This window comes from Labrus mixtus, chromosome 18, assembly GCF_963584025.1.
Source record: "Labrus mixtus chromosome 18, fLabMix1.1, whole genome shotgun sequence".
In the NCBI taxonomy this organism is placed as follows: domain Eukaryota; kingdom Metazoa; phylum Chordata; class Actinopteri; order Labriformes; family Labridae; genus Labrus; species Labrus mixtus.
In genome coordinates this window covers 4,330,550-4,343,686 of record NC_083629.1, presented here as the reverse complement: position 1 = coordinate 4,343,686, position 13,137 = coordinate 4,330,550, and the positions used below count along the sequence as shown (strand labels likewise).

The 13,137-nt window shown below is 41.0% G+C and overlaps 1 protein-coding gene across 4 annotated transcripts in view; it reads left to right on the top strand.

The window, feature by feature from the left end:
* Window positions 1-13,137, top strand: part of daam2 (dishevelled associated activator of morphogenesis 2) — a 107,303-nt gene that overhangs the window by 87,458 nt on the left and 6,708 nt on the right. For 3 of the 4 annotated variants that reach the window (XM_061063837.1, XM_061063839.1, XM_061063838.1), the window contains exons 16-24: window positions 70-99; window positions 2,220-2,326; window positions 3,754-3,838; window positions 4,206-4,312; window positions 4,995-5,083; window positions 7,556-7,724; window positions 9,302-9,409; window positions 10,196-10,256; window positions 11,817-11,948. In XM_061063837.1, coding sequence (XP_060919820.1) covers window positions 70-99; window positions 2,220-2,326; window positions 3,754-3,838; window positions 4,206-4,312; window positions 4,995-5,083; window positions 7,556-7,724; window positions 9,302-9,409; window positions 10,196-10,256; window positions 11,817-11,948 — 888 coding nt within the window. The remainder of the gene's footprint in view (window positions 1-69; window positions 100-2,219; window positions 2,327-3,753; window positions 3,839-4,205; window positions 4,313-4,994; window positions 5,084-7,555; window positions 7,725-9,301; window positions 9,410-10,195; window positions 10,257-11,816; window positions 11,949-13,137) is intronic. The other variant, XM_061063840.1, reaches the window with a different exon arrangement.

The following is a 13,137-nucleotide window of genomic DNA, read 5'->3' as shown; positions in this document are numbered from 1 at the left end:
TTGCTAATCTTTGCATGTGTTTTCAATTTTTTTTTGTGTCTCTCTGCATTTCTCCGATTGCCTGCGCAGGAGCTGCTCACTAACCAATCCTTCAAACAGGTGAGTTCAAGTTCTCCCAGCATCTTTATCTCAAGTGTTACCTTCACTTCTCAATCACCTTCTCCTCTGCAATGCAACAGCCTCACAGAGCGGACACTTCTTTACATTATGAGTGAATAATGATGTGAATGTCCAAAAGTGACGGGATGACCCAAAGTGGTTGGCATGTCCTGTCACACATCAGCCGTACGACATGACATAGGACACAAGGCACTGACATGAAGCTGATAGTTGACATTTTGTGTTTTTAGTCCTATGGGTGTTTAAACAGGATGCAGTCACTCAAGATGATGCTGTTGCAGGTCGCAGCATCCAGAGCCCACCACACAATCATCTAAACTATGCAGAACACAAAAATAAAAAAGACTCCAAGCCCCCGTCCTAACCTTTGTTTGCTGTGACACAGCCTCTGCAGACGCACAAATAAATAAAATAAAACCATATCTGTGATTATAGCAATGTTCACACTAAAGTTCTAATGCTCAAGATGGATTTGTTTTGCAGATTCATGTTCACATTACTTTTCAAAAAGTGGCATGAAGTGACCCACATGTGCAAAAAAAAACAAACCCAAACAATGACGTCACAAGAGCACAGTGTTTGAACAGTTCACTGAAGTAAATGTGCTCTAAGGTTTAACTCATTGTCCCTCTTCTGTCCGTCTACATCTCAGCTGTCTTCCATTTTGGTTTTTTTTGGAGTGCGAGTGAGTCCTGCCCCCCTGCCTTTCCCTCCGGCGCAGAACTAGGACCCTCAGAGTGTTGTGAAAGTCACATACATTCTGATCTGGCTGCTCAAACAGAGGTTCTGATTGCTAAAGCCTCGACCTGTATCCGATTTAGCGTCACATATGAATGTGGCCAAACTCTGATTTGAAAATATCAGATTCCATGTGACTTGAGCTGGTCAGACTGTCAAAAACAATTGATAGTATATATTTTGGTAATATCCAGGAAAATTCACCAAGCGAATGGGAGGGGTTTATGCATTATGCCCCCCGTCCTGTCCAACAGAGGTCGTCTCCTACTGTGCTGTGAGGGAAATGTGTGAACAGGCAACTCAGGAAGATTTCAGCCGCAGCCTGCCTGAAATGTTCTAGAAATGTTTCATGAGTGCATGTGGGAAAAAGGCTTTAGGAATTAGAAAAGGATGGAATGGAAATGGAAGTCTTTAAATGCAGCCACTTTTATGTTAAACAGTCCAAACAGCATGTGTGGGCAGAGGGGGTTCAAGACGTCCTACAGTATGAAAGGGAGTTGCCCCCCTTACATAGTGCCAACCTCACTCTGATGCCAGACAACCTGGGTCAGTGCAGACATGGAAAAACAACACTTTTCTTTTCTCTCTACAAGCTGCATCTGTTTCACATACGTCATTGGCAGAAACCTCCAAAAAGGACAGGAAACCAGCTTGGACCTAAAATAGAGCGCATTTTAACATGCGGCCCCGACCAGTTTTCTCAGACGTGTGTTCTTTTTCTCTTGTGGATTTTTAAAAACTACATTTGTGTGGAGCTTACAAAAATATCTCACTTGGCCTGGACTAAGTTTTAGCAGTGTTTCCTGCTCCTCGGAGAGGTTTTATAGGCCTGCCTGCATTGTGTTTCTCAGGATGACTCACCAAATAAAATCTGCTTTCACAACACATACTATTTAATTTTTATTTTTTCGCCTGCACAGGCATGAATTTGTGAGTTTCCTCCACTTTTTTGGGCACATTCTTCCAATCACACATCTTCCAAAAACTCAATCCAGGTTTAGATTGTTCTAATGAGACGTGTATTTTGTTCTCTATGAAGTGATGCACAACACTCATCTTAGTTAAATCAGGTCGGAGAACTTGACCCGAGGCCAACTAAAGTATTTGGCATTAGAGCAACCTTTTAGTCTGCGTTTGAAAGTGGCAGTGATCAAACTACCACAACTGGTTCTTCTGACTTCTCCAAAGTCTGGTCCAAATTAACACACTGTTAAATGCTTCGAGGGGCTCATATCATCTCTAAACAAAATAAAGATGTCTAACAGATGTGAGGAGGAAACCTTTGCATTTTATGTGAGCGCTTTTAACTGAAACTATGTTGCAGAGTTAATCTTGTTCTTTTTGTCTTTGTCCTCCTGCAGAAGGAGACGGGCTCCATGGATGACTTATACGTCAGCACACGGAAGGTCAAGGAGCTGTCAGTCATCGATGGGAGACGTGCACAAAACTGCATCATCCTGCTTTCAAAGTAAGACCCCAGGACAGAATTATCAATCATGCTTCTTTATACCATCAATAAAAAACATGTTACTGTCTGTTTATTGGATTAAAATACAGAAGAGATGTCCTAAAGGCAGGCTGTAGTGAGATCCTGCAGCCACTGGGTCAGGGGTTAGAGCTGTAACTCACTTGCTTGAGGCAGGTGCCTCCTTTGTCTGCTGCAAGAAATGTTTTTTAATGGACACAAGAGGACATCTGTCAGCATAATTGAATAACCAGATGTGACCTTTACTGGGATACATGACGGTCAGTGAAGAATTGGAGTAGTGGTCAGATTTCAACAAGGTTTTTGTTGGATATTCTGAATAACACGTTAAGTATTTCTTAACCCAAATGAATCATATGACTCTCCTGCTTTACGTGCAAATGAACAAAGAGTCTCAACAACCTTAATTACCCCTTCAAAACATTAAAGGATGTGTACAAACCGTGATCCAGGCTCAGCAGAGAAAGGAGGGCTGTGCTCATGTTTCCATGCAGCAGAAAGAGAGTGAGCCGATGATTACAGACTGAAGTGATGTAAAACGTTGTTTGATCATGAAGCCTGATGTTCCTCGACAGTTCTGTGGAATATCAGTGATGCATTGGGAACTGCACTGCAACATCTATTCTCTTTTCACTGTGAGAAATCAGGAAAGAGATCAGCGTCATTAACACACCTGTTATGAAACATCTGTCTCCTCACCATGCTGCATTATCACAAACTTGCATCAATAAATGGTGAGCGAGATGGATCGGCTCAGGTCATTTTGCCTTGGCGGCAGGGGTAAATCCAGGGGGGTCGGATGTGCTACTCTGAAATCCTAAATCAACTTTTTGGGCTGCAGCAGGCTTCTAGTATCTTCTATCTATTTTAAGGGCTCTGATGCACCAGCTCAATGAGGATGCTGTTCGTTGATGTAGCAAAAGTTGTTCATTTTAAAATGAAAACATAGACGTGTGGACGTAACCTCCCTTTAGACGTGTTAAACTAACCCCTTCCTCCTGAGGGGGGCTGCAGTCTGTGAACTGGAATCAGTTATCATCATTTAAGGTCCCAACAACATTGACCCAAAGCCCTGTGGAGAATTTGAACCCTTTTTACTGATCAATAAACAGACTTCCTGAGACCCTCTCTGTCTGCCTAAACAGCAACATGGTCCCAAAGCTCGCTCTCGTGTGCACCGTAAATGACCCGAGGGTACAAACCCGACCCGACTGGGGTCAGCACATGGTCAATACATGACAAAGACCGACGATGCTGTTATTGATCATAAAGCTGCACACTTAGCACAGAAGACACCTGGGAGGACGCAGCTGACTCCGGTCCAGACCCAGGCCCAGTAGTTCCATGTTTGAAATAAACATACTTTTAATGTGTTCATGTAAACAAACTACAACTTCCTTCCTGTGCAGGTTAAAATTGAGCAATGAGGAGATCAAGAGGGCCATTCTAGAGATGGATGAGAGGGAAGAGCTCGCCAAAGATATGCTGGAGCAGGTAAGGCTCAGAACTCGTGGTGTCATTAGAACTGTTTGTTTTTCTCTGTAACAACATTGTGTCCTGATTTGATTGATACTGAACGGAAATCGATACTCTATCGTTCAAAAAGGCGCCATGGAGGTTTGATGCTTGGTCAGCAGTCAGTCCAGACAAAGTACCTATAGATTTCTAATGGGGACAGAGGAAGTAAAACAGAAAATGATTAAGCATCCTGAATCTTTTCGATGTATTTCAGTGTGTAATGTTGCCTTGGATGAACTTTAAAAGAGATGTACACTCAGTACAGCCAATAGAAACCGATCCTGTTTATAGCTATACAACTTTATCAGAAGTCACTTTGATGTTGTTCCTGGTGTCTTTGCAGTTGTTGAAGTTTGTCCCCGAGAAAAGCGACATTGATCTCTTGGAGGAGCACAAACACGAGCTGGAGCGGATGGCCCGAGCCGATCGCTTCCTCTTTGAAATGAGCAGGTACTGAAAACGACCTTATTGCATTTCACTGCTTCAGGTGACAACCTTATGAAGTGTATATGGTAGAGCCGGGCAATAAGTCGGATCAACAGGTAGAAATTGTGCAGAATAAAAAGATTAACCAGTAAACCATTATTTCCTCCTGAACAATCGGTTCAAAAAGAATAAACCTGTAAAGCTTTGTGAAGCATAAAAAAACTGACTGAGACTTATCTGAGAGGAGAAGAAGAAGTCATGGCTGTCCTTTTAGGACTCTTAACACATTTGAAGTTGGTGCCTTTTCTTCTGTGTTACAGAATTAACTGTTTGTCCAAGATCATCAAAGCCTCCCATGTCTCCTCTGAAATATAACCCTGTCCTCTCTCTTTCCTCTGGTCAGAGGAATACTTCTGGGATTAAGTCGTTTCCTTTTTAATATCCCTGGTCCCACTTTGAAAATTCACACTCCCTCCCTCTGTGAACCTTTCGGAGAGTTTAACATTCCCATTTGTCAACGCTTGAACTTAATGGGAGCCTAATAGATGATCAAAAGTCTGTGAAAACTAAGAGAGGGAGTTTTGTTCGTTTGGGTGATTTCTAGCTTTGAATTTAAGCTTCCCACGAGACAGATGTAACTCACCTCACCTTCTGTTTCCTTTTCATCCCTTTTCCCCTCCCTTTACCTCTTTCTGCCTTTCATCAGAATTGACCACTACCAACACAGACTGCAGGCTTTGTTCTTTAAGAAGAAGTTTGCAGAGCGTCTCGCTGAAACCAAGCCGAAAGTTGAAGGTAAGGGCAAAAGGCTCTGAATTTAACTTTCTGTGTTAAGGCATGCAATGCTCTTGTTTTCACTTTTAATTAATCAACAAAAACAAAAGACAAAAATGGGACTATCAAAATAACAAAGTCAAACCCCCGATTTATTGGAGCTGCACTGTTGTCATTCCACTAAACACAAGATAAACTTAATAAACCTGCACAGAAAATGTTCCTGTGAGAAAAGCTCGTAACACTTTTCTTATATTTTTCAAACTTTAGCTTGAAACTATGTTGCCCAGCTTATATTCAACATTACCACCCATGTTTAAAACATCTATCCATCCATGATCGATACCACTTAATCCTGTTCAAGGTTGTGGGAGAGGCTGGAACCAATCCCAGCTGCCATAAGGCGAGAGGCGGGGTACACCCTGGACTGGTCAAAGGTCAATTAAAGGGGCAACTTCAGGACACACAAACATTTTTCTAAAACATGAACACAAAATATTTTAGACTTTTGGGTTTTATGAAACGATGATCCCAGAGGCTTGTTAGAAAGTCAGTCATATGTGTGTTTGTAAGACGTGATTATTGAAACAACTAACTAACTTAACTTTCAATAAGGGACTTAACATCCTTTTAGTATAAAATGTGATCCCAACTTCATGGCTCAACAGGTGAAGCAGAATATAATGACAAATATGAATGGTAATAAAAACCATGATAATATTAGGAAGCATTGGAACGGATCTTAACTTGAGCATAACTAAGGATTTTACTGCTTTATGGACCTTAAAGTTATCATTTTTCATCATCTTAAACATTTGATAGATTGAGTGATGAATAGACTGTGAGAGTAAATGTTCAATAAATTGATATTTGAATGGAATTGAAAGTTGCGGGCCTCTTTTATGACACCCTTCAGACTTTTCTTGCATCACTCTTACATCTGAGGCAAAGGATTACAATCTCAAGAACATGCTTATGTCACACTTAAAATGCCATTTGTGTTGAACTCTCTGACCAAATCCTTTACACAGTGACTCATGAAATCCTTTCTTCCTGTTGAGTTTGCACATGTGTTTGCGTGTGTGCACAGTTCAAGCGGATGGCTTATTGTATGTTGGCCCGCTGTAGTTTTTCCCCTTCTAGTCAGCCTCAAGGTTACCAAGGAGGCTGTTTTGGAAAGCTGGCCCATGTTGAGAGGGGGAGAGTCTTTCTCATAAACACTGCAGCTCACTTCAAAGACTTGACAAAGAGGGAAAGGTCTTCCAATGAGCTGTGTGTGTGTGTGTGTGTGTGTGAACATGGGTGTGTCCCGGCTGAGTAAGATTGTCGCAGGTTTTTTCCAATGCCTAGCTAACAGCCGAGGGTAGCAAACCAGCACCAACACCACCATACGTACATGTATCGTATCATCCCAGTTGTCCAGGTGCAACAAAGCACCCAGCTTTACAATGAGAAAAATATAAGTGACGACAGTATCTGTTTTAGCCAAAGATACTTGAAAGACCCTTTTTTCCTCAACAAATAATCCTTTCTCTGCTCTGATGAGCACATTATATTTTATGTGCCAGCAGTCTTGTCTTAGCAGCAGTGCTTCCTGACAGCTAAGCCGTGTGTGCTGTAGCTTCTTTGTCAAAAAGCCTCTCACTTTTAGTTTGCCTTTGTTTAAAATGTGTTCTAACTGGCATCACTGGCTGCCAGTAATGGAAATAAAGAAGGAGCAGAGGAGTAATCCTGTGAGTTCGGGTGTAGGTTTAAGCCTCCTGGATCTTTGTTGTTGGATCCAAACGTTCCCAGAACCACAAATGTTCAACGCTGAAGATGAAGTTCTCATATCCTTTTATTATTCATGCTACTTTGTCATATACTCTAAATGAGACTATGTTTCCAGGACCACCCAGCATGTTCAATAGAAACATTTGAGCAGACAGTGCAGTTAGCCTTTCCTGCATCCAGCAGAACGCCGTCGGCACAGCCAGAGGAGCAGTTCCCATGCTGCACACAGCAGAAAGAGCTGTAACAATAACAAGAGAGGGTTTTGTTAATGATTTTCACATTCACACTGAGGTTTCCTCTGTGGAGCGAGGGAACCACCTGCACTTTGCCAGACAAGTCCGCTCTCATGGGGGAGGAATGGGACAGCACGGGGCTGTGTTTGGAGTAATATCTTCCCCCTGCTGTTTTATGGATGGATGGAAGGGATTGATGGGTTTCCCCTCTGAGCTGCCCAGTTGTTGTGTGGAGTATTGATCAATCATTATGAGTGATGTTAAAAATGAAGGAAAGGATGGGAAGCCCAGGGTCAGCTGAAACTGGAGGTTTGCATATGTGTCCATGGGGGCTGAGTAGAGAAACAGAATGGAAAGGATTGAAGGGGGGAAAAAACACCGGTTTATTATGTAATATAAAAAAGGTGATACACTAAGTGCACACATATCAATCACCAACTTATATGATCTCTCCAGCTGCTTCTCTCTCTTTCCATTTTCCCCCCAGCCATCCTGAATGCGTCCAGGGAGGTGGTCCGGAGCAAGAGGCTGACTCAGATGCTGGAGGTGGTGCTGGCCTTCGGCAACTTCATGAACAAGGGCCAGAGAGGAAACGCCTACGGCTTCAAAGTCTCCAGTCTCAACAAAATCGCTGACACCAAGTCCAGCATAGACAGGTGGGCCTTTTAGCGCCTTAAACTGAAGCTGTCAATCAAACGTAGAAAAAGAAATAGCCTCTTCTTCTCAGCTTTCTAAGTTCTAAAAGTGAAAAGGAAGGTTCGCACAGATGTCTCACACATGGGGTAGGAATCAGGAAAAGAGTCGCTCGATTTCTTCAAAGTCTGTTTCGAACAAAAGTCCAAATGTTGGTTTAGAATTTATGTTTTTCTTTCAAAGATCTCTCGTAATAGTAAGAAAGAGTCACAATTAAAATAAAGCACCAAAGTTGATTGATGCGATTGATTGAAGTGGTAGAGTCGATCACCTCTCGACCAGAATGTTGAGGGTTCGATCCCCAGCTTCTGCAAGAAGTCCTGCAGCCACATGCCCGATGTGTCCTTTGGCAGGACACTTTACCCCAAGTTGTTCCTGTTGCTTCTTCAGTGGTGTATGAATGGATGAGTTAATACTGACGGTCACTTTATACAACAACTACTGTCATCAGTGTGTGAATGTGTAGGTGTGACCTGCAGTGTAAAAGTACTTTGAGTAGTCAGAAGACTAGAAAAGAAATATACAAGTCCATTTACCATTTACTGTTGTATTTCTGTCAGCATGGACTGTAAGCAGTAAAGCAGTATGGTTCTCCAGGGCTTAATCAAGAACAAGTCAAGAACATTTGAGTCGAGCGTATTTGAAAAATTACTTCCAAACTAGTTTAAAAAAGAATCATGCTAATGCCCACCTCAAGTGGGGACAAAAGTTTTGGAAAATCTGGTGAAATGTTTTTATTTGACTTGTGGAGTTCATATCAAACCAGGTTTAATGTGAGACACTTTTTATGAATCGACAAATTGTTCATACAAAGTTGTGCTCAGAGGTAATTCCAAGTACATCCCATCCATGTGCAGTGATATAGAATCAATTAAGAGTTGTTCATTAACAAGAACCCTTATTTAAAAAAATAAGAATATACCGGTGCTGCAGCAAATCTGTGTCAAAATTACAACATCAACAAAAAATACTGAAACTGGAAGAGCTATTAGCATGTTGTTTAAATACTTCAAGAAACAATATACTAGTTATTTTTTGTAGCATGCATTATCTGGACTTAAAATTTAAAACACTATAGGGTCAGAAAAAATACTTTCCAATTCAGGAAATGGGATCATCCACACAGAGCCTGTGAATGCAGCTGTACTCCTTCACAGTTTTACATTTCCTGTTTGAATCACCCATAGCATGTTGGGAACTGTAGTGCAGAATACAAAAACTGAAACATTGAACTTATAATAAATAATATTTTGATGGTAAAACAGAAGAACATCTTCACTTCTCTTTTTTTTGTTTGATTCCATAAAGTTCTCATTAAAAGAACAGTACATGTTCCCGGGACAGGAAGGTGATGACTAGTATGCCATAAGTCTGCAAATAGAGTAACAATAAAGAGTTAAAGCTGAGCAGAACATCCTGAGGTTCAAAGGATTAAAGAGAAGTATTCAAGATGAGCCTTTAATTAGCAGCTCTGCATGACGTTATCTATCCTGGATTACTTTTGGTTTTCAAACTTTTGTCTTCATTTGTGACTCAACAGGAACATCACCATGTTGCACTACCTGATCATGATCTTTGAGAAGAACTACCCGGACACACTGAACATCCAGCAGGACCTCAACAGTGTCCCGGAGGCTGCAAAAGTCAAGTGAGTGTCCCAACTCTTCACTGAAGGGAACATTTTCCCCAGAGCCATGTTTGAGTAGAGACAGGTGTCAACATGTAACCCTTTTAAACCCCTACATTTAAAGGTATATCATCCAGAAATCTAAAAATCTTAGTTTTAATATTAATTCTGTATTACTGAAAATCAAAAGACCAGGTGTGAATTTTGGATTATTATCTGTAATGTATGTGTTACAATAAAGTTAGAGAGCAAGTTTCAACCATTGTAGTGCTGCTCATATCTGCCTGTTTCCTCTGTGGCCTGGTGCTGAAACTTGAGTCCATGCATTTGTGTCTTCAGTCAAACCTTTAACTTGTTTCTATTAAATACTGCAACTAGAATCTTTGACAAAAAAAAGTAAAAAATGAATCATAAAGCAACCAGTTCTGGCCTTCATTTCACTGGTTTCCATTGTGTGCTAGGGCTAGTTTGAAGATGATTTCTTCTTGTCAAGATGCTGCATGGACTTTCAGTATCTCAAATCACCTGATTGATGTTAATGAGGCTTTTACTGCCTGGTTCAGTTTGTTTGTAGTCTGTTTCTCCTATGTATTTATTTCAATCGTAAAGTGCATCAGGACTATGCTGCGTGAGGATTTAGCTTTTTGAATAAAGTTGTAAGAACACTTGTTAGTTGGATTTTAAAAAAAGTTCCTTTCCTCCACATATTTTGGAGTGTTAAACTGAATAAGTCATAAACTAGTGCCATAAAACTTGTAGAAAGCTTCAGTATAAAATTATCTGATTCGTCTTTTTTTCTTTCACTAGTTTGGCAGAGCTGGAAAAAGAGGTGCACAACATGAAAAGTGGGCTGAAGGCTCTGGAGGCGGTGAGTTGTGTGTGTTTGTGTCGTTGCTCCCTCCTGTTGGTTCTTCTGATGTCTGTTATTATGTTTTTTGGAGCAGAGCAGCGATGGACAGCAGGATGAGGTGTTTAAATGCTGCTGATGTTTAATGCTAACATGGACTGGAAAATGTTTACAGCCACGCAGAGAAACACGGCTAATGTTCCTGCACTCTTAAAGACACATAATAACTATAAGAACTTGATCGTTTGTTGTTGATCCTCCCTCACTCTTAAATCCTTGGAGCTCTGCCAGAAGTCAGAATCTGTGACTGGATGAGGGTGCATTAGTGCACATGGCAAGGGGAAGCTGCACGTCTGTGAAGGCACCATTAATAGAATAGAATAGAACTAGAATAATAGAATTACTTTATTGATCCCAAACTGGGAAATTGTGGAACAATTATGCTCAAATATACAGTATGCATACATTTTTTGTATGTATATACATTTTACATATGTGACATATGCTGCAAGATAAATAACATCTTTTTCAGGGAGGGCCTTATTTCATCCAGACGATGACCCACTGCATTCTGAAGCTAAACCATACTTTCTGTCGTCCCGACCTGTCACCAATTGAAAATGTTTGCCGCATTATGAAAAGCAGATTGGACACTAAAGACTCTAAACTGTTGAAGAAAAGTAAAAGATTCCACTTGGCAGAAACTGTTCACCTCAGTTCACCAAAACGCTTACAAAGTGTCTCAACGTTTTTTAAACGTGTTGCTGGCATCAAATTGAAAATGGACACAAAAAGGAAAATGTATTTTAAAATTTCAAGATGTGATATGCTGACTTTGTACTTTTTCTATTAAAAACGGGGTTTCAATGTGTTGAAAATCATTACTTTGGGGTTTTTAATTTTACATTTTCACACAATGTAGCAACTATCAGGACATGGAACTGTATTTTAAAATGATTTATTTGACCTTAAATATACACAACCTGAGCCACTAAGTGATTTAACTCAGGTGACCGTGACTATTGAGAAATGTATTGTACCTGTGGCATAAATAGAAGAATCTAATAAACACACAGTATAGAATTTGTCGAAACAATTTGAATATAGAAACATAAAAAACTCATTAGAAAGCTTTTTGAACCCTCTACATTTAGGTATTTTTTAGATGAACTCATTTCAATGTGGAGTGTTTTGATACATCACTGCGATAACAAAGCAGTGCCTCTGTCTGTGATTTTGCTCATTTTAGTTCAATCAAAGTATCTGTAAAAGCTTTATATCTATCGGGTTTCTTTTTAAGTTAAGCTCTAGTTATTTTTATTGGATTAGTCTGTTTATAATTTCAGTTCAATCTTAACCGGATCATGCAGAAAACACTCTCCTGCAGCAAGATCATGGCTGCCCCCTAGTGCTCGATGTCCCCCAATTCAGTTTTCAGCCACAGGTGGTGTGTTTTCATGGGGTTGAAGGAGATGTCCCTGATTGCTTTATAGAACAAAAGAACCCCTATAATCTTAAGTATTTTCTTTTTTTTTTAAATCCCACTTTTCTCGTCTGCTCGCCCCCCCCCCCCCCCTGCAGGAGCTGCAGTACCAGCAGAGCAGGACGAGGGAACGTGGGGATAAGTTCGTGGCTGTGATCGGAGACTTCATCACCGTGGCCGGCTTCAGCTTCTCTGAACTGGAGGACCAGCTGAGCGAAGCCAAGGACAAGGTAGCTAACTGCATGAGCACCGAGCTATACAGGAAACAGAGCGTTTAAAACACGAGACAAGAACATATTGCTAGTTCATATGTCCATGTGGGTGGCTTTGATCTGTCCTCTGTGACTTGTTGTCACTGCCAAACCCTCATGTCAGACAAAAGAGAGACGAAACGCTGAAGGGAGAAACCCGACCCCAGTGTGATGACTTCAGCAGTGCAGGGGAAACCCAGCCTTGAAAGCTTTCTGTGGATTCCCCCCTCGTCCTGCCTTTGTGTTTGTCTCTCTGAGTTTAGTCTTTTAAATCCACACTCTCCTTCTTTGTGCACGAGGACATATGGCCTCTTGAACCCTGCTGGCTCATGCACTGATGTCTGGTAGGAAGCATGTAAGCTGAAGACATCAGTGGGACTGCAGGAACCCCAGAGTGAATACAGTGTTGAAAAAATTAATGTGAGCAGGTTTTTTCGCAGGCCTTCGGGTGCTCTCTTGCACACAGCTTTTAAGTCCTGCAGATAACATGCAGTAGTAATAGTAACTCCAACATGATGTTTAGGTTGAGGCTCTTTTTTTCAAAATAGTTTATGCACTGATGAAGAATACATAAATAGTTTTAAACTCTCTGAAGAACTGGTTCCCAACCTGTCCAAATCATGGATAACTATCCATCATGCAAATGACCACAGAAGATTTTACTAGTAAGTGTTCTGGTCATTGTTTGCAGTTTCACCAGCCCTTCTCAGTGGTGTAGCTAAGCTCAGCCATCATCACATCTCTGTACATTCATGATTCTACAACGTCGTAAGATTGGTGTCCCAGTCTGTGAGTTCACTTTGCGTTTCGGGATTGAAGAAGCACAGCAGTGTCGGAGCTCACACAGTCAGACATGCATGCACACACACATAAGCCGCGAAATTCAATTTTTCTCAATATAAAAAAACAGCTTATTTTTTTACAAGATTGTCTTTTTATTGCAATAATGAATATTAGTCTGCAAAACATGAAATTAAATGACCAAAATTAGCTTTTGTAGACCATACAATGAAACTTGTGGGACTTGAACCAAGGTCAGGGAATCACTGCGCTCATGAATCAAGAGAGCTTGAGCAAGAAAGGAAGAAAGAGAGGGAGACCCTTCACTCTGCTAAATTATCTGTTCAAGGAGGAGTTCGCTAAAAAGTTGGAGGGAAAAATGGGCCTG